The 26,334-nt window shown below is 34.2% G+C and overlaps 1 protein-coding gene across 1 annotated transcript; it reads left to right on the plus strand.

The window, feature by feature from the left end:
- Window positions 1–281: 281 nt before the first annotated feature.
- Window positions 282–26,334, plus strand: LOC128556101 (fibropellin-1-like). The gene is made up of 15 exons (XM_053540005.1): window positions 282–301; window positions 1,014–1,138; window positions 1,340–1,492; window positions 3,277–3,335; window positions 3,482–3,607; window positions 4,581–4,694; window positions 5,050–5,163; window positions 5,967–6,077; window positions 6,454–6,567; window positions 6,846–6,959; window positions 7,611–7,724; window positions 8,295–8,447; window positions 22,209–22,353; window positions 23,413–23,460; window positions 26,331–26,334. Exons 2-15 carry the CDS (start codon window positions 1,095–1,097, stop codon window positions 26,332–26,334), a joined length of 1,413 nt encoding a protein of 470 aa, XP_053395980.1. The 5' UTR covers window positions 282–301; window positions 1,014–1,094.

Here is a 26,334-nt window from a genome sequence, read left to right on the forward strand (position 1 = left end):
CTCTTTAACCCGGGACTAGAGGTTGCCGTCAAACCAGCTGCAACATTTTCATTTATGTCGTGTTGAGTGACTTGTGGTTTTCCTTTTTTTCTATTTATTGCCATGCAAATGAACTGCTTCATTATAAATTAGTTTCAGAAGTATTTTAGATGAGAATTAAATTCTCACTATTTCTGTCTGATATTGAAACTTACTGAATTTATACAAATGTGAGCACTTTCATAACTCAATCCTAATGAGTTTTTAACAAAATTCTAACTTTTTATTTGTTTTAGGCAAAGCTATTGAAAAGACGGACAAGGTATATCATTTCTGACATTTTATTAAATCCTGCGGTGATCTAGTTGTAACACGCTTGACTGTCAGTCCAGAGGTCTGAATCCCGGTCCAGGTACCTTAAAAGGTCTAAAATGTGTCCCCTACCCAACAAAGAAGCCAGAACTGGCTTCCACATGAAAAGGGGCTTTTCGTGCATCGAAGCTCTACGCTGAATATGTCAAAGAAACAGACTGTCTGTTCACAAAAACTAGACTATGTAAGCCGGACATGTCTGTATCTAATTTTCTCCCAGTTTTTGTTCTTGGGATTGTGTCGCATTCTGTCCTTTTGGTCAAATAGCTATAAATCTGCCATGGTAGATAATATAGTGGCACCCTTTAGTGTTTGACATGAAACGGGTGCTATTTAAGTATAGCATAATAAATATAGCATATCAGTACGATAGTTTTCGGAAATTTAAAGAATAATATATATGAGTAACGTGGAAAACTTGTGATTTTCTCAGAACTTCGTTTATATTTTTGCACGATTGAGAGCATCAGAAGTTTTTGTTACTATAATTAAAGAATGTATACTATTAGCCAATAGAGAGAGAAACAGAAGTCCAGAAAAAGTCCAAGACAAGTTTTATGTGAAAGTCTCTTTAAAGAACTGAGATCCTTAAATGTAAAAAACTTGATATTTAAGTTCACCTTTTTCGCAGAAGTATCCATCCATCTCCCTTTGTTTCACAGACAAAGCCATATTTTCTTTCTCCAACAATTACAACTGATTCAACTGTTCTGTGTGTGGTCAACAAGGCTTGCCATTTTGATATGCATTTCACCGCAGGAGATAACTTCGGATTCGTTGGGAGATGGTAAATAATAATCCTATTTTCATCATTTATATGTCTGATAACATTACATTTTTGTTAACAAAAGTTCTTTAAAAAAACTGTGTTTGCATATATGTCAACAATTGCACAGAAGTTAGATATTCAAGTTTGATATTAGCGGAAACCATTTTATAAGGAAACACGTAAATAAATATTTGCATTTTTGTTTTATTGATATTACAGTCCAGCTTTGACTGAAACAAGCCGCAGTCCAGTTCAAGGCGTACATATCTTTGATGGTAAAAGACAAGCCACGGAATGTACTACAGATGTATCTTACGTTCCTCCAGCAGTCGACGGCGAACATATCCTATGTCTTCAAGTAGCATTACCAGGGTAATTTACATAACACAACTACAACAGATTTCTAAACACAAGTCTCATGATTCCATAACGACGCTGTATTTTCAAGCCATTAATACTTTAGTCTAGATTATCAACTATTTTCACGAAACCACATAATACAACTACAAATGTATATACTATGGTGTCGAAATGCCGCAAAATACAAGTGGCTTGCCCTTAACTAAACTGCATGTCAAATTCAACGCAAATACAATAATAAAGCATGTTAAATCATTAGAGACGACGGTAGAAAATGTAAGCGCGATGATAACTGCAGTACAATTGTCTGACTAACAATTTAGATCAATTAATATCTTTAGTTCGACTATGTTTTGAATAGTAGAGCAATTGTTTTCAAATTTTGCCGGCGTCGGCGTCACAGACGTTTAGCATGTAAGCAGGTTTCTCTAAAATACCTGGTCTAATGCTTTTGTACTTTACGCATGTCTTCGGCATTATGAGATAATCTCTCAGGGCAAGGTACATAACTCTGGCTTTTATTTTGTTAAAATATACCCCTTCTAAACATAAAAATGTTTGCTTGTCAACATGTTTCATAGGAACTACTTGACCCAATGTTCCCAGATTCTCCACACATATTTGGTATTATTAATTGACCTCACATGGCTAGTTTCATAACTCTGGAGTAAATGTTTTTAATATTATGCCCGTTTTGAACTATGAACATTTTGCTAATGCGCGGTTATACTGTACATATCTGTGCCATTAACAACATCATCTGTTACAGAAATAATTGTTCACATCTGTTATTCATTTACCATTATGCCCCTTTTTCACCTAAGCGCTAAAGTTCTTGAATGTAAGCCCTTATTAGGTGGAAGTGCCGAATATACAGCGCTTTTTATTTTTAAGTATTACAAAATATTCCTACTTTAACGCTATTATATTTTGATATATTTTGAGAGATGCATTATTGAAATTTATCTGGACAGGGTCTTATCCATATTTGATAATCAAACCCTCTAGTACTTTTAAACATTTCTTTATTTATGATTAAATTGTATAAGGTCATCAAATAATATTTAACATCAAGTGTAGTATACATTAATAATAAACATTGTGCGAATGTGTGCGTGCGTGCATGCACATATGCGTGCTGTGAGTTTCGTTTCTGGGAAACTGCATCTTTGGAACATGGCATTCCCTGTTTGATATTTATCTTTTTTTTACATGGTAGACTATTGCATAATTCAGTATTTACTGTACTACAAATATATGTGTATATTCAATTTGAATATGGTGGACGGATAGCTCAGTGGCAGCTACTCGGGAATTTTCAGAAACGCTTTTCAGTGTTCCCCACCCAACTAGAGGTGTACTGGCCAGGAACCCAGGCAATCCTTGCGTGTATCAGTGCTATACACTGGGCACGTTAAAGAACCAGGCTGTCTATTCGCAACGAGCTAGGCTAAGTTAGCCGGACAAGCCTGTATCTGATTTCTGATCTCTCTGTTGTGGGGGCTTTGTCTCACTCTGTCCCTCTGGTCAGATCGCTCTGTGTCTGTACTAGTAGAGGATGAATTATGCGCCGGCTGCATTTGAACTATGTAAAGCGCCTTTGAACGTGAAATTGATCATGAAAAGGGCGCTATATAAATCTGGTATAATAATAATAATAATACTCTGAAAGATTTTTATGTTGTATTTGATGAAGTTTAGGTTTAAATTAGTGAAGCTTTATTTCTAAAATAGCATTTCTATATAAATGTTTGTTCTAAATGAACAAATGATATTAACGATTTTTCTCTTCAAAGGAAGAAGGGTGAGAAAAGGTGCTACACAATCAAAGTAGTGAACGACACCCAAAAGGAAGGTAAAAACATTCGTTTTGATGTAGGTTTTTTCTGTTTTGCGTATACTAAATACTGTTAATTTTATGACTTTCTGTGGTGTTTGCAAGTCTTAACGTTTTTCAAATGGCAAGAAAAATACTATACAATCAATTTAATTTCTTTTCAGTTATATCACCGTGCCGCGGAGTCACATGTGAGCATGGTGGGAAATGTCTGGCTGATTTTAGATCAAACCCTCCAAAAACATCTTGTCTCTGCATGTCTGGTTTCACAGGCAACGAATGTAAAACAGGTATAAGTTGTCCTGTCATACTATATTCTTATAACTGTTTTTATTACTTCGAACACAACTGAATTGTACAATGTCTGATATAGCTTTGAATTGTGTAAATCAAATAAGGATCTTTTTACAGATTTTATTAGTTTGATTGCAAGCCTATTTTATAAAAATGAACTAATTATCATGTCTACTGGCATATTTTTACATCTGTTTTGGTTTCAGATACTCAATTTTGTAAAAAGGCGATGCCTCATATAACCCCTTCCCTCCATAAGAATTGCAGTAATCGCATCTGTTTACACATTTAGCATCGTTTTGTGGTGATCATTTTAACGGTGTTATTGCCTAATAAAAAATGTGCAGACATTGATGACTGTGGCGGATCAATTAAGGCCGCTGACTTCGTTTCACTTGCCGATGTTTCAGCATATTGAAGGTCAATGATCCTAACTACATTCCCACCCGTGATGGAAATAATGTCCCTCCAGAATTGAAACTGAAAAGTTACTCTTATGATTTAAATGCGCTCTTGTGACAAAACGAAGTAAATTGTCATCTGTACAGCATATGTTTATAAGATACTGAAAGTATTTTAGCCTTGATCGGGACTCGCATAATAACCTCTCATACCTAAAGCGGACACTATAACTTCGCTATAAAACCTAAAGTAAGGTCGTTTGCTCATATCTGTTATTCATTCAACTTTTAAAAAAACCTTACGACAAACATTAACTTAAGTCTGCCATAATGCCCCCTGAAGACTTAAAAAAATACATTAAGGAATCAGTGTGATAGTTCAGACTACATGTATAAGAAATCAAATGCATCTGTCTAAAATGCGTATGTTTATGTTGCCGCTATGCTTTATCAAGCATGACGGATTCATATATTGTGTACTGCTATTTGCTTTGACTGTTAAATTGTTGATTATAATATACTGATTTAATCACTGTTTGAACGATTATCATCCCTCTCTGTTGTTCAGACATCGACGACTGCAGTCCTAATCCTTGCCAAAACGGTGCAACTTGTGTTGATCAGGTCAACAATTATACGTGCACCTGTAACCTTGGATACACCGGCCGTGACTGTGACATAGGTAAGTAAAACCTTTGAAGTGAACAAAGACAAAAGAAATTACTAGTGCGCTCCAAGGACACATTTAACACTTCTTTGTTTTTGAACACTAAAAACAAACAAAGTAAAAAACAGACAACTGAACAAAACAATTATTTTGGTCATGATATATATTCGCGTTTCATATATAACATGTCCCGATTTGTTCATATTTTGCAATTATACATATAATAAAATTTATAAAAAAATTCTGCCTATCCAGCATTATTTTTCATGATCTTTCCTTTCTTATTAGAATTTGCTTTATAACGTCTTTGTGTTAACTGTATCAGTGTTTCTGTTAAAGATATGTTTATTTTACCTTTTTAAATGCTAAGATATAGGCGACTGTGTTCCGAATCCTTGCAAAAACGGAGCATCTTGTGTTGATGAAGGGAACAATTATACTTGCACTTGTTATCCTGGTCATACAGGCCGTAATTGTGAAATAGGTAAGTGAAACATTTTTGACACAGATGCAAACATACACGAAAAGTGAACTCAACAGTATACGCCTCTGGAACAGTCAGCTGCACCAACCCTGGAGTTTAAACTGGCTCATTGAAGTGAAACCTCACTGTTTAGTCCCGATCCTGTTTGCTATTATAAATTACACACTGCCGAGTAATTCCATTATATACGTAAGTATAACCGCAGAGTAACGTGCTGTGAATGACATGTGCCTTGTGTCATAAACACACAGAACCGCAAACGTATATACTAAATGACCATAGAGATGCTAGTGCATTCATTCTGAGGAACATCACCAAGCACACGACGAAGATTATCAAACTTATCCATACCTCTAGAGGAAAGAGATTGTGTAAGAATTTGGGCTGAGATTTGAGAGCTATTTGTCATGAAGTCCAAATATGTCACGTTACGACAGCAAGATTGTCAGCCTCATTCCGGTTACACAGCAGTAACATGTGTTACCTAATACCAAAATATTTGACATTGTTATAAATTTAATCAATTCGAGAGTCTATTTAAAATGATAAAAGAATGTATCAAAAAAAATACTGTATGGTGGATATTTGACTTGCAAATTTAAAATATTTCATCATGCGTCTTGGTAAGATCGTCCAGTCTTAATCGGCGTAGAAATTTCCACAATATGTTATCTACTCCACGGTGCTTTTAAAACCATTTTACGAAATTTCTATACAGTACTGATCTTTTTCTTTGATGATCTGACCTTTCTTGGCACCATATATACAATTTCCCTTGCATATGTTTCACGTCTGTATTTCAGTTCTGGATCCGTGTAGCTCAAATCCGTGTCTAAGAGGAACTTGTTTCCATCATGCACCAAAGTATCATTGTTTATGCCCCACTGGGTATACAGGAAAGAAGTGTGAAAGTAGTAAGTACTTGTTCTATCAAAAGACGTTGTCTCATGTCATGTAGTGTAAAATTTTCATTTCGATAAATCAGATGTAATTCTTTTATGCAAATACTTAGCTCGAATGACGATTTAGGGTTGATTTCAACAATAAAAGTTTTGAGAACGATCTTTTGGAAGCATGAGACGCAGCCACGCAAAAGAGAAAAATACTCAATTTGATTGCGCCTATACATGAGATAAAAGGTGAAACACTGTCGCGACTTAAAGGAAATTTTATGATATATACAGATGATGGCATGCTACGAAAGGAAAAGAAAAATATCAACGAATTCAGCTTTCATGAACATAGAACATGTATACTCCGCCCTAGTGTCTCTAGCATTTATTATTTCAGGTATCAACGAGTGCCAATCGCAGCCTTGTCTAAATGGTGGTGTATGTGTGGATAATATTGGTTATTTTACGTGTAACTGCTCGAATGGATTTGTTGGAAAACTTTGCGAAACTGGTGAGATAAATAAATCCAACAAGAATGTTAATTGTAGTCATAGAATGATTGAAAACATCTTGCCACATGCATATGCATCTTGCAATATCTTTTAAGAATAGCGATATTTTACCTACTACAAAATGACATTTAATTCCATTAACAATATTTGTTCAATCAAATTCATACAAAGCAATATTTTGATAAAGTTACCAATAGACACTTCTCAACATAATTCATTACCAGAGTGAAATCCAATATTGATCAGAAGCTTGTATGTTGAAACAAACTTCTTACAGATGTAGATGAATGCATTTCCCAGCCGTGCCTAAATGGAGGATTCTGTAAAGATGGCATTAACCAGTTCTTGTGTCAATGTCGTGCAGGATTTGATGGTGACAGGTGTCAGAATGGTAGGTAACAGGACTGTATGAGGATATGTGGTTTGCATATTATGAAAAGGACAACTAAAGTGAATAATGTGGAAAACAGATAATCTTGAATAATTTCAGTTTCATAAGAAGTGGGAATAAATATTTTATAATTAAAAGTTGCATCAAATCATTCCAGCAAGACCTGATATAATCACTTAAAAATAAAAACACTATCTACACTGCTACAAACAGCCTTCTAAATAAATTTCAAACAGCTAACTAATTATCATAAACCAAGAACCAAGCAATTTAAGGTAAAACTAAAACCAGAAGTATAATCTGAAATGAAATGGTGAACTATTTTTAGAAACAGTAATGTAAAAAGGACGATTATTTTTGGACGAAATAGGCACAAAAGTAGAACTTTCCAATAAACATATTTAAAGCGAAGTGTTCCAACTAAAAACATCTGTTCAAAGTGAAATTGTTGAAATTGTCTAGTGCAAACTTGTGTGGCTTTCGTAAAATGCAAATGGAGACCTATTTTTGGAATATAATTATGTCCTGTATATCGTTATCATCTTCTAAGCTGCCACTGCCGTTAAAACCGTATTACTGCCCTGCTTGCTATTCACGGTCTTAAATGTATTGTTTTATTTTACTTCTTATCATTTCACTTATCATTGTTAGGTATTGATCCCTGCACAAGTAACCCTTGTGTAAGAGGAATCTGTTTTTCCCATGAGTCCCAGTTTCTTTGCGAATGCCCGAAGGGATTTACGGGAGAGCTGTGTGAAACTACCTGTAAGTATATGGTTACTTTGAACTACATGTATATGTTATCGTTTTTATATAACTGTTCTACTTTTATTTCAACTTCTTCAAAAGGGAAGACCTTCTGGTGCTCATTGCGAAGATAACTCCTAAACACGTGTAATGTCAGCTTATTAATGAACCATGATATTGCAATCGAAATATTTTTATTTTGTCTAGTAGAGGATGTTTAATAACAATAATTGGACATGAACATGTAAGAAATATTTTAGATTTTTTTTTCATTTTTGGATTTAACGTGGCACCGACACATGATAGGTCATATGGCGACTTTCCAGCTTTAATGGTGGAGGAAGACCCCAGGTGCCCTCCGTGCATTATTTCATCACAAGCGGGCACCTGGGTAGAACCGCCGACCTTCCATAAGCCAGCTGGATGGCTTCCTCACATGAAGAATTCAACGCCCCGAGTGAGGCTCGAACCCACATCGATGAGGGCAAATGATTTGAAGTCAGCTTTAGATATTTAAGAGACGTGTTCTGTCAAATGTAATATGTTATAAACATTATTAATTTTGTTTTCAATCTTTTTCACCTCTAGTACAGCTCACTCTTAATGGACCAAAAGAAACATTTTTGAAAGTACCTGTCGGTAGTGAACTAACGTTGAACTGCAGCATATCTGGGCTGCATCCACCTACACTGTATTGGTCAAAATTAAATGGATGCGGATTCAAACATGAAAATATCAAAGGTTTGAATATTTACATTACATATAGCACTTACAGGAATTCTAGAAGCTTCTAGAAATAAAGTTTAAAGAAACGCTCTGCAACTATGTATCTGATCAATTGAAATGATTTCTGATATTTATAATTACCACTAACGTTTCTACTTTCATATTCTTTACATTGATGTAACATGCGTTTTTAATTTTGAAATTGTCAACTTTCCCCATCTTGATGGATATGTCCCTCGAGCAACACCATACGGTGTCTATATTTCACAGCTTATTCGTTTTGCAAGAGCTTGCTCAAAGAAAGATGATTTTAATGACAGAAATCTTCATATCACCAAGAAATTGTTACAACAAGGTTACCGTTATTATAAGCTACGGAAAGCTTTTAGTAAATTTTACTACAGATCGTCTGAACTATTAGAAAAATACAATACGACCCTTAAAACACATTTTAAACTTGGACTTACACACCCGGAATACTATGGAGATGTAGATTTTAAAATTATAGTTAAACATACCCCTTATTTTAATCAAATGTTTGTAAAATTGGCTAAAATGTTTATCAAAAGAGGATACGATACGAAAATCGTGAAGCACAGTGCATGGTTATTGATTGACCCCTCTACACTTAATTGCTACGCTTTCCTATTTGTGGTGCGATGACTAATAAAGTGTAGGACTCCATGATGCTTTTCTCCTAATTCCTACATACAGATCAGCTCACGCGGAAAACCCATTCTACTCGATCCTCGGAGGATGGAGAAAACGAGTACCAAGGCTCTGACTCGAAGTTTCTTCGAGTCAGCAATTTTCCGTCAAGAAATTTCGCTATCTGACTCCGAGTATTTATGCGAAGTCACTTGAAGGAAATCCTCGAAGTGACTCGAGATGAAATCCAATTAGCGGAATACACACCTATATCGGTTTCTTTTGTTTCCGAGTCACTTGACGGAATTTTTTTCAAGTGACTCCGAGACGAATAATTAATTACCTATACAAATTTAAATGGGCCTTCGAGTAACTTCGAGGACAGATTTCAGATTACTCGAAGCAGGATGATTATATATTACATATTGATAAGCGAAATAACACAGTATTTGTAAATAAAAATAATACTGTAGAATTTTTATCTTACTTTAAAGTAAACCTTTTTTTGACTGTTTACTTATGATATTTTATCACTTTTTGAGTGGATAGGGCAGTAGTATTTTTTATCCTAGTTATAATTCCTTCCAAATGAATTAATTAAAGAAAACCCATTTTCATAATGAAAATTAATCATTTTTCCTATAACTTTCATTAATTAATAAAGGTCACTTTTCTTTCACGGCCATTATCTTAACGTTTATCTGGTCTTATATAGTTTCTAATTTAATCCATTTTATTTCTAAATCTAATTTGCACTGTCAGAAACTATTTCAATATAATATTTAACAAATCACTATTTTTAACAGCAGTTATTTGAAATTTTGTTTAGTTTTATATAATTCATAATACTTAACAATTTACTTTTCTAGCGGGCGTATTTTTAACGTTTATCTAGTTATAAATTATTCATAATTTAGTGCATGTTCATGACTTTTTTTCTAAATTAAATTCGCAAAGTCAGAAATTATTTCTATATCAAAATTTAACACAGCAGTTTCTTTCAACGGCGCTCATTTGGAAATTTGTTTAATTATAATATGTGATTAATGATTTAGTCCGTTCTACATAAATTTACTTCTAAATCTAGTTCGCATGTATTTCAATATCATACCGAACAATTTACTTTTAGCGGGTGTTATTTTAAAGTTTATCTATTTATAAATTATTCTTAATTTGGTGCATAAATTATTACACGACTTTTTTCCTAAATTTGATTCACAAATTCAGAAATTATTTAAATATCAAAATTTAACAAATCACTTGCCTTTAACGGTGGTGATTTGAAAGTTTGTTTAATTTCGTATGATTAATAATTTAATTTATTATACATAAATATACTTCTTAATCTAATTCGCATGGTCAGAAACTATTTCAAGATCAAAATTCACAACAGTTTCATACATTCAATTGAAAGAACAAGCTAATTATGTAAAAACAATTCGTCCAAGTAAGGAAATACTGCCTCGAAGTTTCGTCAAATCCTCTCGCGGCACTCGAAATGACCGATTTATTGTTTATTACAGACTCGGAGTCGCGCGGAGTGGCCATAAAATACCGGAAATCATTATAGTGTTACCTGTATATTTCGTCTCGGAGTTCCGTCAAGTAATTTCTCGGAGTGACTCGACGAAATTCCGCTAAAGTAATAAAACTATAACAGTCGGTACTCCGAGTCAGAATTAGGCAGTACTCGGAGGAATTCCTCGCTATGCAAGATTTTTCCTTCGAGGAAAAACGGAAAATGGGTTTTCCGCGTGAGCTGATCTGTATAACGGACGGAGGGAGTTGATTTTTATCTTACAGTTTTCTTGGTCGTGTCCTTAAAAGTAAGGCTCTTGTTGCTTTGACTTCAGACAAGTTGTTGAGTACATTTGTGTAATTGTACTTTAAATTTACCTTAATTTTACGTTTTGCTTTATTTATCTGCTACTTTTGCACTAATGTTAGAGCCTTTCTCAGCGGGGATTTTATTTACATTGTGTTGTTAACTTGTTGATAATAGGGTAAGTGAGAGGTCGGCATGCCCTAAACGCGTTTAAACCTCCCCCCCCCCCAGTTTCCTTTATTTAGGTTACTGACCGTCCCAAGGCGGTGCCCCTATTTTCAACTGGTTGTTTTGTCTGTATTGTATTGTCTGTTGCGTATGTTTTCTTTTTTGTTGTAAGCGTTTTTTCCTCCACCCCACTCCCCCAATTGCCCTCTCTTTTCCCTTGCATTTACGCTACTTTTTGCATCCCCTCCCCCTTTAATTTTAGTAAGTTTTCATGGCTTCCCTTTGTTTTGGCAGCCGAATCCCAATACGGTACTTGATTGTTTTTACTACGTGTGTAGGTGCGTTTGTATGCTTGTGAGTCTATAACGGTGCCCTACTGTTTTCTTATGTGTTAATTGTTCGTTTTTCTATCTTATTTAGTTGACCGTAGTTGTGTGTTTATCTTTGGTACATGAATGTCTGCGCTATTGTAGTTTACGTTGTAGTGCGACTGTTTTTAAAGAACATGGCATTCCCTTGTATATTCGTCCTTGTTCAACTTTCCCCTTCGGATTTCTTTCCCCCCAGCCCCACCCTTTTGCCGTTTCCTTCCCTTCCATCAATATTTAGCATAATTTAATATGTACTTGTTGGATGTTTGAAGCAACCCGTCTGAAATATTTTTCCATTACAGATTCTTCTTGTTGTGGGCCTACTATGTAAATGCGCGGCTCTGGGGCTGTGTTTTTGGTGCCCTGTGCTGCCGAGAAATCTACCCTTTCCTATTATCTTTTGTAACTTAGAGGTATTAAACATCAAAATAGAAAAAGTGAATCATTCTATATAACGGCACTGAATGTTTCTATGCATGTATTTCTTGCGTCAGTATACCGCCAACCACATGCGTCAATAGGGGACTCTGGAACTTACATCTGCACTGGTTCAGACGGTTTTGGTTCTAATATTACCAAACATTTTCATGTGGACGTTATATGTAAGTCTTTGAGACCGAGATTAATGTCATAGATACCGAAAATATGTTTGTATATAAAGTTGACATGCACCGAACACCCTATCTATTTTCAATGACAAAAGTTTTGATATTTATATTATAATATAGAAAGTTTATTCAAAGCTAGCAATATTAACTATAGTACATTTAGACAAACTAAACATGAATATGACAGGTTACGGCTTAATTGCGTTGTAACATTAGGCACCTAACATAAATACAGTTTAGATAAGCCTACTAACTTTCAATTTGAGTTTTTTAATCAAAGAATGTTGCCCTTTTTAACGACTAGCTTTGAAGTGTAGAGATTGCAGGTGTCGGAGATTACGCTATGAAATCTTGATATCTTACTACAGACTGACTTCCTTCGAAAAAGCACACATTGCAGAAAAGCACACCCTTGTATATGTTATATGATTACAGTGAGCATTACCCTTTACAAATAATCATTAAAACTAGAATACATTTATTTTGGACTAAACGCTGCTCTTTTCAATCCTTTCAATAAAATGGTGGAATTATTTACACCAATATCATACTTTGATCAATTTTGTAATAAAATGTGCAGTTCATAATTTACTTATGATATATAAGTGTATGAATATAATCTTGTAGATATAGTTAACAGTTCGCAGATTTTATTTGCACAAATATCTGTATAAAGTATTAAGCATTATTATATACCCTACCATAAATATTAACCATGCTGCATAATATAGTAGAATCCAGTAACACAGACCAAATCACTGGGGGCTGGTACAATAACCGGTTTTTGGACCGCCAGGGATCGGATACATCATTTTACCTCATTTACCTCGTGTCGTCAAGATAAAAAAATCGTTCACGTCGATATTTTATAATATTAACTCACTCAAACAATCGAGTAATCGTTATTGGGTTAAAGCGACTAACCCACACATTGCGATTTGTGATTTTTAAAATAATTAATCACCAAAAGGCAAAATTCCGTCACGGTTTTATATATTTACATGAAACTTAATGGTTGATCAGTTTCTAGTTTCCAGAATTACGGGAACATTTGAGTTTTCGCAGTTTTTCTCATGCACTTTTATAAACCGTTGCAACGGTTTATTTTGTAAACATTGATAAATATAGAATGAGTTTAGACACTTTCAACACGTGGGCAGAGCGCACACGTAGCTGGCACACAGTAACAAAATGGCTACCCACAGTAAGAATTCTGGGTAAAGAAATTGGGTATTAACGGCGAATTTTCAAAGATACGGTCTTGCATGCAATGTAAATCATTGTTAGGGTATTTTTAACAGTTTATAGAAGAAAAATGTCAGGGAATGTGACACCATTTATTATACATTTTAATGTTTTTAAATGCATGTAATTCAAAGTGCGTACTTTGAGGATGGATATGGTGTAATAAACAATTTTGTACGTATGGTATCAAGAGAAAAATGCCGTTAGCGACCATGATAAACAGCACACAAATCTTATGCCAGGGAATATGACACCATTGACTGTACATCATGTTAAAGGAGTTTATGTTGAAAGATCTAACGTATTCATCCCATAGATAGGAACCTGTACTTAATACATTTGAAAGACAGTATTGGTACCTTTAAAATAATGTATAACAAGTGTCGTCATATTCCCTGAAAGATTGTCTTTATGCTGTTCAATAGCGCTCCTAACGGCCTTTTCCAAGAAGACTTAAGACAAAAGATTTAATGAAATACCCATTTGATCCCCAAGATAAAAAACATGAGACTAAATTTGATCGAAAGACAATGTAAATACCTCTAAAATGATGTATGGTCAGTGGAGTCACATTCCCTGAAAGAGGGTCTGTGGGATCTTCATAAGTGCTACGACCGACGATCTCCAAGAAGACGTAACGTAGAAGACTGAATGATCTTCCATATTCATACCCAAGATCGCACATTGGGCATTAATGCATTTGAAAGGAGATATAAATACATTTAAAATTATGTATGGCAAGTGATGTCACATTCCCTGAGAAAGTATCTGTGGACTGTTCAATGTACGCAGAACGGCCTTCCTTCCTCATTACTTAAAAAGCAAGATTGAATCATCTACCCTATTGATTTCCAAGATAGAAACGATAGTTTGAATGCATCTGAAAGACAATATAAATACTTCTAAAATGATGTAATGCAAATGGTATCACATTCCCTGAAAGAGGGTCTGCGGGATGTTCAGAAGTGTTCAAAATGGCTTTCTCCAAGAAGATTTAAGGTGAAAAATTGAATGATATACTTAATTAATCCGCAAGGTAGGCACATGAGCCTCAATGCGTCTGAAAGACAATATAAATACATTGTACTTGTAAAATGATGTAAAGCAAGCGGTGTCACATTCCCTGGAAGAGGGCCTGTTGGCTGCTCAAAATGTTCCGAACGACGTTTTTCAAAGAATGATTAAGGTACAAGATTTAACAATACACACTATTTATCCTCAAGATAGGATTTTCCGCGTAAATGCGTTTGAAAGAAATGTAAATACCTTCAAAATCATGTATGAAAAGTGGTGTCACATTCCCTGACAGAGGGTCAAAATGTTCTGAATGGCTTTTTCTCCTTAATATTAACGGTATAAGTTTGCATGATCTACCTAATTTATCACACAAATAGGAACATGAGCCTTAATGCTTTTCAAAGACAGTATAAATACCTTTAAAAAGATGCATAACAAGAGGTGTCACTTTCCCTGGAAGATGGTCTGTGGGCTATTTTAAAGGGTTCCGGGCATTCTCCAATAAGACTTATTGTGGAAGATTTAATTATATGCCAATTTCATCCCCAAGAAAGCACATTGCGCATAAACGCATTTGAAAGGAGATATTTATACCTTTAAAATGATGTATGGCAAGTGGTGTCACATTCCATGAAAGTGTCTATGGAATGTTCAAAATGCTCCGAACGGCATTCCTCACCCAATACTTACGGTAGAAGATTAAATGATCTACGTAGTTTATATCCAAGATATGAACTTGAGCATTAATGTATTTGAAAGACAGTATAAATACCTTTCAAATAATGTATAACAAGCGGTGTCACATTACCTAAAAGGGGGTCTATGGGCTGTTCAAAAGTGCTCCGAACGGCGTTCTGCAAAAATACTTAAAGAAGAAGATTGAATAATACATGTGTGTATATCCTATTTATCCCAAGGTATGAATTTGGGCCTAAATGCATCTGAAAGACAATATAGATACCTTTAACATGATGTACAATAAGTGGTGTCATATTCCCTGGCTGAAGATGTGTGTGTTGTTTATCATGGTCGCTAACGGCATTTCTCCCTTGATATCATACGTACAGAATTGATTATCACACCCTGTCAATCCTCACTTTGCAATAAATGCATTTAAAAAACATTAAAATTTCCTTTAAATCCATGTATAATAAGTGGTCCCATTCCCTGACAGTTTGTCTATAAGCTGTTGAAAATACCCTAACGATGATTTACATCGCATGCAAGACCGTATATTAGAAAATTCGCCATTAAATATCCAATTTCTTTACCCAGATTTCTTACTGTCATTTTGTTACTGAGCGCCAGCTACGTGTGCGCTGTATTGATTATCACGACGATGGTCTTTCTCTCACTGTCACGTGATGTTGCCAGGTGCTCCCTGAACGGAATTCCGTTTTTTTATACATGGGGAAACTCTATCAGAAATGGCAGACGAATACTTTTATTTTAAATTTATCAGGAAAACAACGATTTTCAACAGAATGCGATGGAAAATACATTGTTATAACATCAAATATGTGACATAAAGGTGAATATAGGAAAAGTTTGATTTTTTTTAAATCTCATATCACGATGTGTGGGTTAGTCACTTTAAGGTATAAAATAAAGAAATCACTAAACGACAATGGCGTTTCTTTCGTGGTTATTAGGACTCCTAAACCTATATTGACACGTTTTCATGCAAATATAGGTTTAGTCGTGCTAACAGCCACTTCAGGCCCCCACTGTCGTTTAATAAGCATATATTGTAGACCTTTATTGGTATATACGAGATTTGTTTCAATAGAAATGAAATATTAAAACTATCTTTCTAAAGATACCATTTTTTCAGACCACAGTGTACTTATTTCAGTACTTGAAATTGGAAAAAGAACAATATATAGTATACATAGACTACTTTTTACAAGATGTATTCCTGTGAGTTTGATGGAAATGAAACAGAACAGAAGAACAGAACATATCTTTTATTTCGCCCAGGCATTTTTCAGTACAACAAGGGGAATATAAAACAATGTTGATATAACACAAAAATTTGAATGGTTCCGGTACAGGTAAAAATACAAATACAAATAAAAATCAGATAACCTGTAACAAGAATTTCAACGTTGAGTAAAATGAACATACACTCAATATTACTGATGGCGAGCAGGGGTACATTTAATATTAGACGGTAAGGAAAACCAAAAACCAAATTACATTTAGTTTACTTTTTGACAAAAAGATTTAATATCTAAAATGGATGTCTATTTGGGGTGGGTTAAGGGCAATGCTAAAGAGCGCTTGATATGCACTTTCATTATATCACTTCGCTTCGAGAAATAATGAAATATAATATCAATGATAATAAAAACTCTAGAAAAAGGAAACATTTTAAACATAGAACAGTTTTGAAAATATTTATATTTATATCCAGTTTAAATAACGGGATGGGTTTTTTATTTTATAAATGAGTTAGGAGAATTGATCGGTGCTGCATGTGAATATCGAGTATTTCATGCGTAGACAGTTTTACAACTCAAAGGAATGTCATTCATTAATTTAGGCAGTATTATAAATAGCAAACATTACCAATACTAGTAATTATGCACTTTTGTAGTAATTCGATCGTTTAATTACTTAGAACTCTAGAGATATACGGGGGAAAAACAATTGATATTTAGCAATCATTAACATCGTTAATTTAAGTACATGGGGAGTACTTTAGAGTTTTAATTATAAATAAAATGGGTAGGGAGAATTGACCACTTTGCACGTGAATACCGTGTATTTAAATCAAGTTCCGTGTCTTACAGCTCAAAGGATTGTCATTCATAAACTAGATTAATGAAACAGACACGTGCTGTAGAGATGGTAACTAAAGAGTTGTTCCTCTTAGATTTTCCTGGATAGGTACCATCTCTACGTGTTGACAAATGCAATACCAAGGATATTTCAAGAAATATCTGGAAAAAAATAGCAGTATTATGGACTAATTCCATGGTAGGTAAGACAATTTACATATGTCAGTAGTTCATATGTTGGAGTTATGTTTATGTAAATTGTAGAGATGGTACCTATCCAAGAAAATCTAAGGGGAACAACTCTGAATTGACCAATAAACTGAAGCCAACATAAAACATTGGTCAAAAGTGAAAGAAAAATAAGATAGGTCCTTTTTCCAACAACTGATCAGGCTGACAAAATATGACCTACATTTATTTAAATTTCTTAATTGGACGCTACCCTATTGAAATAATCATTAAATCTCGAATGGTCAACTTCTGGAACAAGTTAATTTCAGCCCCAAAACACTAATGGCCAGTTTTTCAACTCTAGCACTAAGAAAGGCTTAAACTAGTATTAGTTAAGCCATCGCTCAACCTTGTTTTCTAACGGATTTTTACTAATACTCGGCGGGTATATTTGCGATGTATTAGCTAAGCCTTGGTCACACACTCTGAACATGTAGATACAGTCATCGGACCGTTTCGTTGTATTTTTACATATATAAAACGTGTTACTTTGATGATTTACTACTATCAGAAAAGAAATTCTCATAGAAATCATAGAAAAATAGACGTGCGTATCCATATATATATGTTCAACTACATATTTTTGCGTTACATGTAATTATGATTAATTACATGCACTTATATATTTATGATTGCACGTATATTTTGAAACGTGTACAAACGTAGCGAATTTAGTAAAGTTAAAATTGAAGAGTTGAATCTGTTACATTTTAGCTCGACTTTGCTAATAAAAATAGAGCTTTTGCATCGCCGGTGGTTTAAGTTTTTTATAAAGTAAAACATCTCTAATACTAGCTTTACTGAAACGAAATATATCCAAAAGTCCAAATCGTCGTTCATAACGAAAGGGTTTGCTCAGTCCCGTATCATTCCTTCCCTTCTCAACATTTCAGTTTAACTTCAAGTTGAAAATTTAAATCCATGTCTAAATATTCCGCCTCCATCTTTTCTTAAACCACCTATGCCCCTGGTTTAAAAAAAACAATAGAAAGATAAGCCACTGCTGACACCGCTCAAAGCAGAAAAAATCCAATCGAAGGTTTAACTTTTGTCGAGCCCCGTTATTCACGTGCTGACTTAAGCGTTGTAAATATATCCGACACGACTTAAGTCGGAGCTTAAGTCTTTACTTAATAGTTGAAAAACAAACTGGCCATAAGTACTCCTATAATTGTTATCTACAATTAAGTAATACGTTGATTCAATATGCAACATGCACACTTTTCTCATGGCTTACACTGACAGTTATTTTATAAGTAAATTTTCACAATTTACAACTTAAACTGTTTACATAACTTGAAAAAAAATATTTTTGTTGGGGCCTCTCATTTACAATTATATCAACAATTATCAACTGAATTGAGTGGTGAATTCATGAGTGGAAAATACTGATGGTAAATTGGTGTAGTGGTTTGTTTACATTATAAAATCTTTAATAACTTCTTTCGGGTAAATTTTTGGTATGGTTTTGGTAAGCTTATGATAAAGAGCATGTCATTCTCTTTCAATCAGATTTTTTTCATGAGTTCTAGACTCTTGGATTGTCTTGGAATTTGACTTTATCAAAAGACAAAAGGAGGTTCAGTATAGGCTCTTTCAGAGTGGTGAAAGTAGACTAAAATTACACTATACTCTATTGAATTTATTTAACTGTGGAGACTTTTGATATAGACTATAATTGGGGAAAATCCTAAAATCATTGAAAAACGGTCAATACAAGAGTTGTCCATTTTGCCTCAGATATTTTGAGGAAGTCATTTTTTTAAGTATTAAATATTTCTATTTCTACATGGAGAGGAGGAAAACCATAAATATATTTAGTAAATTGGTGCACTTAGCCAGCATTTCACACTGAAAAAAATATGTAAAGATGAGTTTGAGTTTTTTAGTTACCATCTCTATAAATTGTATTTTTTTTAGAAGAAGCTATTTAGTGTATAATTTGCTACGTAGGTATATTAATTGTAATATGTTCAAATTGGAGGCATTGGGATTATCTTTTAAAATGTTTCATCATAAAATCAACAAATTTAACAAGATTTCTCAATACAAGTAAGTTATTACATCAAGGTAGTGATTTAAGTGTAATGTCGCGTCTATGATTTTACGTTACACTTTGTAGAAACTGTTCTCTTTTTTGCTGGAAAAAATACAATGTAATAGATAGTGTTGTTCGGTACCAACTTGGTCCGCAGGGCACAGGGTACATTTCCTTTCATGAAAAGGGGTGCTGTCGTAGCGCCCAACTTCTACAGGGAATTTATGATTTGCCGTTCTGAATTTGAACAGAGTATGTGATTCTTGGCTATGTAGAATTCGAAAGTATTCTTCAAAATTACAATCTTCCTTAAACTTTTGTAAATGAGACCTTTGTTCGATTGACAAAGCTGCGCATGCCATGACTGTTTATACTGGTCAATTAATGTTTGTTTTATTTCTTTATGGATAAACGCGTGACTAATTTGTGATTGATTCTGCCAAAGTTCCGGCCGCCCGACAGAATTCAAAATTTCTTTTATTTTAGTTACCACTTAAATTCATAGTAAGGCTCGTTGATCATGTATCTATAAATTTGCGAAGATATTTTATTTTCTTTCCCGGTAAGTAGACGATTCCAGAACGATATCATTCGAGATTTTACAATGACTGATATCGGAAATCGACCAAGTTCGCCGATTAACATATACAAGGGCGTAGATTTTCGGGATTTAGTTTTTTTGCGTAAAAACTCGTTGTGGACTTTTTCTAACAGATCTAAATTTTCGAATCCGAATATTTCTGAACCGTACGTTAAAACTGGTAAAACGGTATGGTCAAATATACTGAACAGCAAAAGAAATTAGCCAGATGTATAACTGGTATATTTTGAAATAAAAAAATAATTTTTCAAACCAAAATTACACTTGAAGCTCTTCACCTGATAATTTTTTAAAAATCAATCAACCGTGAAGTCAGTAGTCCCACAATAGCCGTTTGAAAGGCTATATGTTCTGCGCGTCAGTTGCATTGTAACATCCCAATTAGGCGCTCGCGCTAAATTTGATTCAGTCGTGCGGTGCAACCAACAATATTTTTGAAACTTTATGCTGTTTTTCGATTTAGACAATTATCAATATTTCCAATGACAATAAAATTTCACAAAGAAAATTGTTAATTACAGGCGCATGTGAATTTCGTGCAAAACGGCTATTGTGGGACTACTGACTTCACGGTTGATTGATTTTTCAAAATTTTACACATGAAGTTCTTCAAGTGTAAAATGATATGAAAAACACAAGTGATTTATAAATTAAAGTTTTTAAATAAAAAAATACCCCAGTTTTAAAACTGGATAGTTTCTTCTGCTGTTCAGTATAGTTTGATAATCAGGTCTATTGGTAAATCTGAATTATTTGACTTAGTAAATAATAGGTACATTGCTTTAGTTGCTTGTTGTACTACATGCCTCCTGGCTTTAAGAAAGGAGCCACTGCAAGAGAATGTTACTCCTAGATAGTGGTAATTATCTGTTATCTCGAGATTCTCGTTACCTAAATGAAAACTGAAATTTCCTACTTGTCGAGCTCCAAAAACAACTATTTTGGTTTTGTTTAAATTAACTTTTAAATGCCAGTTTGTGCAATAATCATTAAATGCATTCAATAAATTTTGAAGGTCAGTGGGTGAATTCGAGATAAGAATGGAGTCATCTGCATAGAGTAGAACTAAGAGTTTAAGCCATAGTGTTAGATTTTGTGGATCGAATAATTCTACTCCAACAGTGCCACTATTCTGCAAATATGTTTGAAGGTCGTTTAGGTACATGGAAAAGAGCACAGGGGACAAATTTTCACCCTGCCTAACCCCAATTTCGGAAATGAACGAGGCAGAGACAGATCCGTTGTGCATAACACACGATTTGATACTTTACTACATATTATTTATAATGTTGAAAAATCTACTATTTGTAGAATTTTGAAGCATTTTATGCCAGAGTCCAACGCGCCATACCTTATCAAATGCTTGAGAAAAGTCCACAAACGCACGAAAAAGTTTTTCTTTCTTCTTTTTAAGCATTTCAATTAAAGAATATAATGTAAATATATGATCTGAACAGGCGTAACTTTTCCTGAAACCGGCCTGGTTTTCATTTAGAATATTGTCCTCGAGATATTTCGTTAGCCTGTTGTTGAAAACTGAAGTGAATAACTTTCCTAAACAGCTTAGAATTATAATAGGGCGGTAATTGTTTGGGTTGTTTGGCTGGCCTTTATTTTAAAAAATGGGAATAATTGTTCCTTCGAGCCATGCATTTGGGATAAAAGTTGAACAGTTGAACAGTTTTGCATAAATAGGCAGCAAAATCTCCTTGGTACTCTTAATATATTCGTTTCTTATATTGTCGGAAGGGCTTGGTGCTTTACCGTTATTAAGACTTTGTATACATTTAAGTATTTCTGCTTCGGTAATTTGGGAATTTAATTGAATATTAGAGTTTAAAGGATACATATTTTCCTCAAACTCAAAGGTATTTTGGTCAAGAATCGTGTTTATATTTACATTTTTAAAATGGTCATAAAATTCAGTAATATCCGGTGGGTTATTTGTTCTTATTTTAGGTTTTAGGCTGTTAAGGAACCTCCAATATTTCTTTGGATTTTTTTCGCTCAAATTTCGCAACTTCGTAGATTTACTTTGTTTATCTTTCTTAATATAGAAATCCATTGTTCTTTTGTATAGCTTACTAGCATCGCGCAGCCGTGTTTTATTAATATCAGTTGGGTTTGAGCGATAACTACTTTTGGCATCATGCTAGTTATTCCTAGCTTTATTGCATTTTGGACCGAGCCACGATTTATTATTATTATTATTGTTATTATTATTTCTATTGTTACCATAAGAGCTTGATTTAACTGGAAAGTTTTATTCACCGCTTTTGAATCTGGAGCGTGATTACGCGGTCCAAGATGACGAGGAGATTGCGACTGTAGTCGCCGAGGCACATGGCGGCTGCTTGGTGGAGACCCAACAGGGCTACGCTCCTGCGTTTGATTAGCGCTTGGCCGGTTGTTCATCGACTGTGTATCTGTGCGCGCACGAGAATTGCGAGATTGCGTGGGAGGGATATTAGAAACCACTGTTTTTTCAATGTCAACGCGATTGCCATGCATGATGAGGTTCCATTTTGGAACATATCGGCTACAGTTTTGCCATCCATAATGATTTTGGCAGGATAAATGATGCCCTATTTACTTTCAGGATAATCTGCTCTAAGTTTCTTGTATTTAGGCCACAGCACTTTCCTAGCTTGTACAATTTCTGGGGAGAAGTCACGATTGATATTGTAATCTGTACCCCTCAGTGTATTGGCTTTTGAAATAACATATTCTGTATCTCTAGAGTCTAGAAATTAAACAATAATAGGCCTAGTAGAACCTCTTTTAAATCTGCCCAGTCTGTGCGCTCTAGGAATGGGTGGGCAAGAATCAAAACCTAGATGCTCCTTGAGGAATTGGCAAATAGTTCTTTCACAATGTTCAAATTTAGATTCTTGTATCCCCCCAAATATCAGATTGTTTCTTCTGCTGCGTGCCTCCAAATCAATAGATTTATACTCTAACAATGTCAAACGATCTTCTCGCACATTCAATTGTTCCTGAATGTTAAATACTTTATTTTGTAACATAAGGCACTGGTCAACTTTTTTCCCAATATTGTGCATTTCAGAATACATTATGGACATTTTTTCACTCACAGGGAGATTTTCAAAGTTTTCAATACGTAAAAGAATAGTCTGATGCGGCCAGCCTTGCAAATCTATTTTAATACATTTCAGCAGCAGAAATAAGATTTGTTTAATTAATAAATAGAGGAGATATGTAAAAGTTTAAGAAAAGTGAAACAGTATTAAGAAATAAATGGACATGATGTCCTATATAAAGATTAGTTTAGTGCAAGTTTTTAACAAGGAAGTTTGTCAGTCTCTTCTTACTTGCTTTAACGTGACTTCAGTCATGAAGGAAATTATTAAATGTGTTTTGATAGACAACTAGTCTAAACATGAAATAAGTACTTCCTCTTGTTATACATTTTTTTCTTTTGTAGGATAGAACAGAAAGACAAAGCCGACGTGTTAAAGTATGAGCTAGAAAAGTAAGTTTATTCACATAGTAGACAAAGGTAAATGACGAAACTTACCAGATATAAGCGTATGGTAAGAATGAATAATGTTCAAGTAAATAACATATTGCAGATGAAGTGAACATTGATAGCACAGACAAACGCAGTTACTCTAAGGCTGTACAATGCAAAGGAACTATCAATGTTGAAACCAAAGTTTCCTGTTTGTCTGATCGTCTTTAATTTGATATAATTTTAGACACAAACAAAATGCAGTTATTTATAATAACTAAATATAAATGTTCTGATTAAGAAATTGGATCAATAAATCTATCATTTTAAAGACTAGAAAGGGAACACAAGGCAAAGACTGAAGCTGACAGCATATCGTACTTGATCATAAAAAAGAAAGTTCATTAAAAGAAACATGTTACAAGGCACCAACTCACATTACTAGTTTGGCTTATACAATATAAGTTAAAACTGTTATACTTTCAATAAAATTCTCAGATAGTCATAACTATAAAGTATAAAGTATATATTGTGTATAACATTTAGGAGTTTGTGCATTTACGTATTTCTTAAAGTTGTATTGAACCAAATTTTATATTTAAAAAAGAGAACACAGTGCCTCACAGTAACATGAAATAAGCATGTTTCTGAGTAATAAGGATTGTGCTTTATGTTAAAAATAGTGCACGATAAATGTATAACTAGCCGCTGTGACAGTACAAATTTGTACTACCACTAAAAACATGACATTTAAGTAGGTAGTATACCTAAATATTTGTATGTGCGCATGCCCAACCGGAAGCTAACGTGACGATTTACGACAACGTTTACGACAAACTAAATGTGTTTGTATATTTATTCTTCTGAAAACAATCATTAACCTGTCTCTGATCTGATGCTGAAATAATGAATAAAATTACCACAGAAACGCTACAAAATATTAACGCAAAGTTAATAGCTTTTATCTTGAAAGTATGTAATTCTGAGCAATTTTTATTTGAACTATTTTTAAACAGCATATTTGCCGAAATATTTTTATGAGTCTTTCGCACTGAATAATGATCAATATTTTGCGGCTTTTATGTAGTTATATTGAAAAGTTACGCGGAACGTAAGAAAATGGATTATGGTAGCTGATGTTATTAGGAATATAATTGGGTGAAAGGTTACTTATCACGACCATTTTCAAATAAAAATTGGGCTGTTTGATCTGTAATATCTATTTTTCAGTTTCCATTGATAATTCGGTAATTATATACTAAACTATTGCTCTAAATTTCAGTAGAAAATAGTGATTTCTTGAATTAAATTAATGTTACCATGGATACGAATTCCGTAATCTATATACCCGTAATAATTCTATTTATAGCCCGGGCGTTTATTAGAAACACGGTCGGCTCAAAAGTTGGGGATGGGCGAATAATAGAGACAAATCACCAGCAAACATTCAAAATCTTGATGTAATATTTATTTTCAAATGTACCGGTGACTATAAAAAAGTAATGATGTGATAGTCGTACAAAAATCGATAACGGCCGTACTATATCGGTACTATAACCGGCCAAGCTAAACTCACAAGATACATGATTAAATTTAATTTATTCTGTCGTGAATATAGTATTAAGTATTTTTGTTCGTGATTCTGTCATTTTCAAGCAAATTTAAAAAACACCCTATTGTTTTTGATCAAAGCACCTTGAATCCAGTATTGATTAAATTTCCCTTGCGGGACCCTGTCTCAAAATGTCAGACTAGTGACGTTACGTAATTACGAAAAGCGCGCGCCTTTGCATTAGCACATGTTTACCTGGGTCAATACACATTACATGTATATATGATATGGCGGCATGTGTGTTAGTTTCAGTTAAAGCAGCCATAAAAGTTTATCATGTTCATAAAATTAATCATCCTTTCGGAACTATACTGACATGCATATTAGAACCTGAAAACGAACACAGTGATAGTGCTATTGTCCGTGCAAGGAGCGGGCATTGAAATACTGTGTTCATATAAAATATACGGAATTAAAGACAAGAAAAGTGATGTACGCTCTTACATCAGAAGGGAAATAAGAAAACTCGCTGTTTAACTGATAAAAGGTAGGATTATTTTCTAAGATTCATAGTATGGGCGCTTATTAGATAACATCGTATTTTTGATTTTTTTCTTAAAAAAGGCCGGGTTTTTTACAAAAAGTCGGGACTGGGCGTTTATTAGAGCATGGGCTATAAATAGAATTATTACGGTATCTAAATATAAAATTCAAAGGCGTTGACACTGATCTATTCAAGGAACACAACTTTAGTTTTTTATCTGTCCAAGGACAACAAATGGTATGCCTGTAAACCCCTGTCGTCCCACCTTCACCGAGTTCTGATCTTTCCAAAATACCTTTTTGGCAGTCTCTAGGCCTAGATTTAACAAAAATAAGATAATGGTTCCTGTCATTTAAATGCATTTACAATCTGACTAAAGTACTTGATCTTCTAAACGAAGATCTGACAACGACCCATTCACATTCGTCTTCTGTATATTTTGGATTTCCAATATTGCTATTTTTATTTGAGCCAATCAGGCGGCTTGTTCGAATGTCAAAGAGTAAGAAAAATTTGCAGTCAGTCCAAGGTTCGAAACTGGGACCCATTGCTAACAGAGCAAGTGCCTTACCGACTGAGCTAACCGGCTATCTGACCTCTTACGATATAAGAATTGTAGATATCAAAAACCAAGACTTTTTTAAGCTTGCAGAATGTTGTAAGTTAGCTTTTGATTGGCTAGCGTAAGGGTCGTCAGAACGAGGCTATCAATAGCTCGTGTTCAGATCCTAAGAGTAGCGTAATAGGATATGTACTTTAGTCAGATTGATGCATTTATAACCTTTTTCACTTCAGATAA

This window comes from Mercenaria mercenaria, chromosome 4 (assembly GCF_021730395.1).
Source record: "Mercenaria mercenaria strain notata chromosome 4, MADL_Memer_1, whole genome shotgun sequence".
In the NCBI taxonomy this organism is placed as follows: Eukaryota; Metazoa; Mollusca; class Bivalvia; order Venerida; family Veneridae; genus Mercenaria; species Mercenaria mercenaria.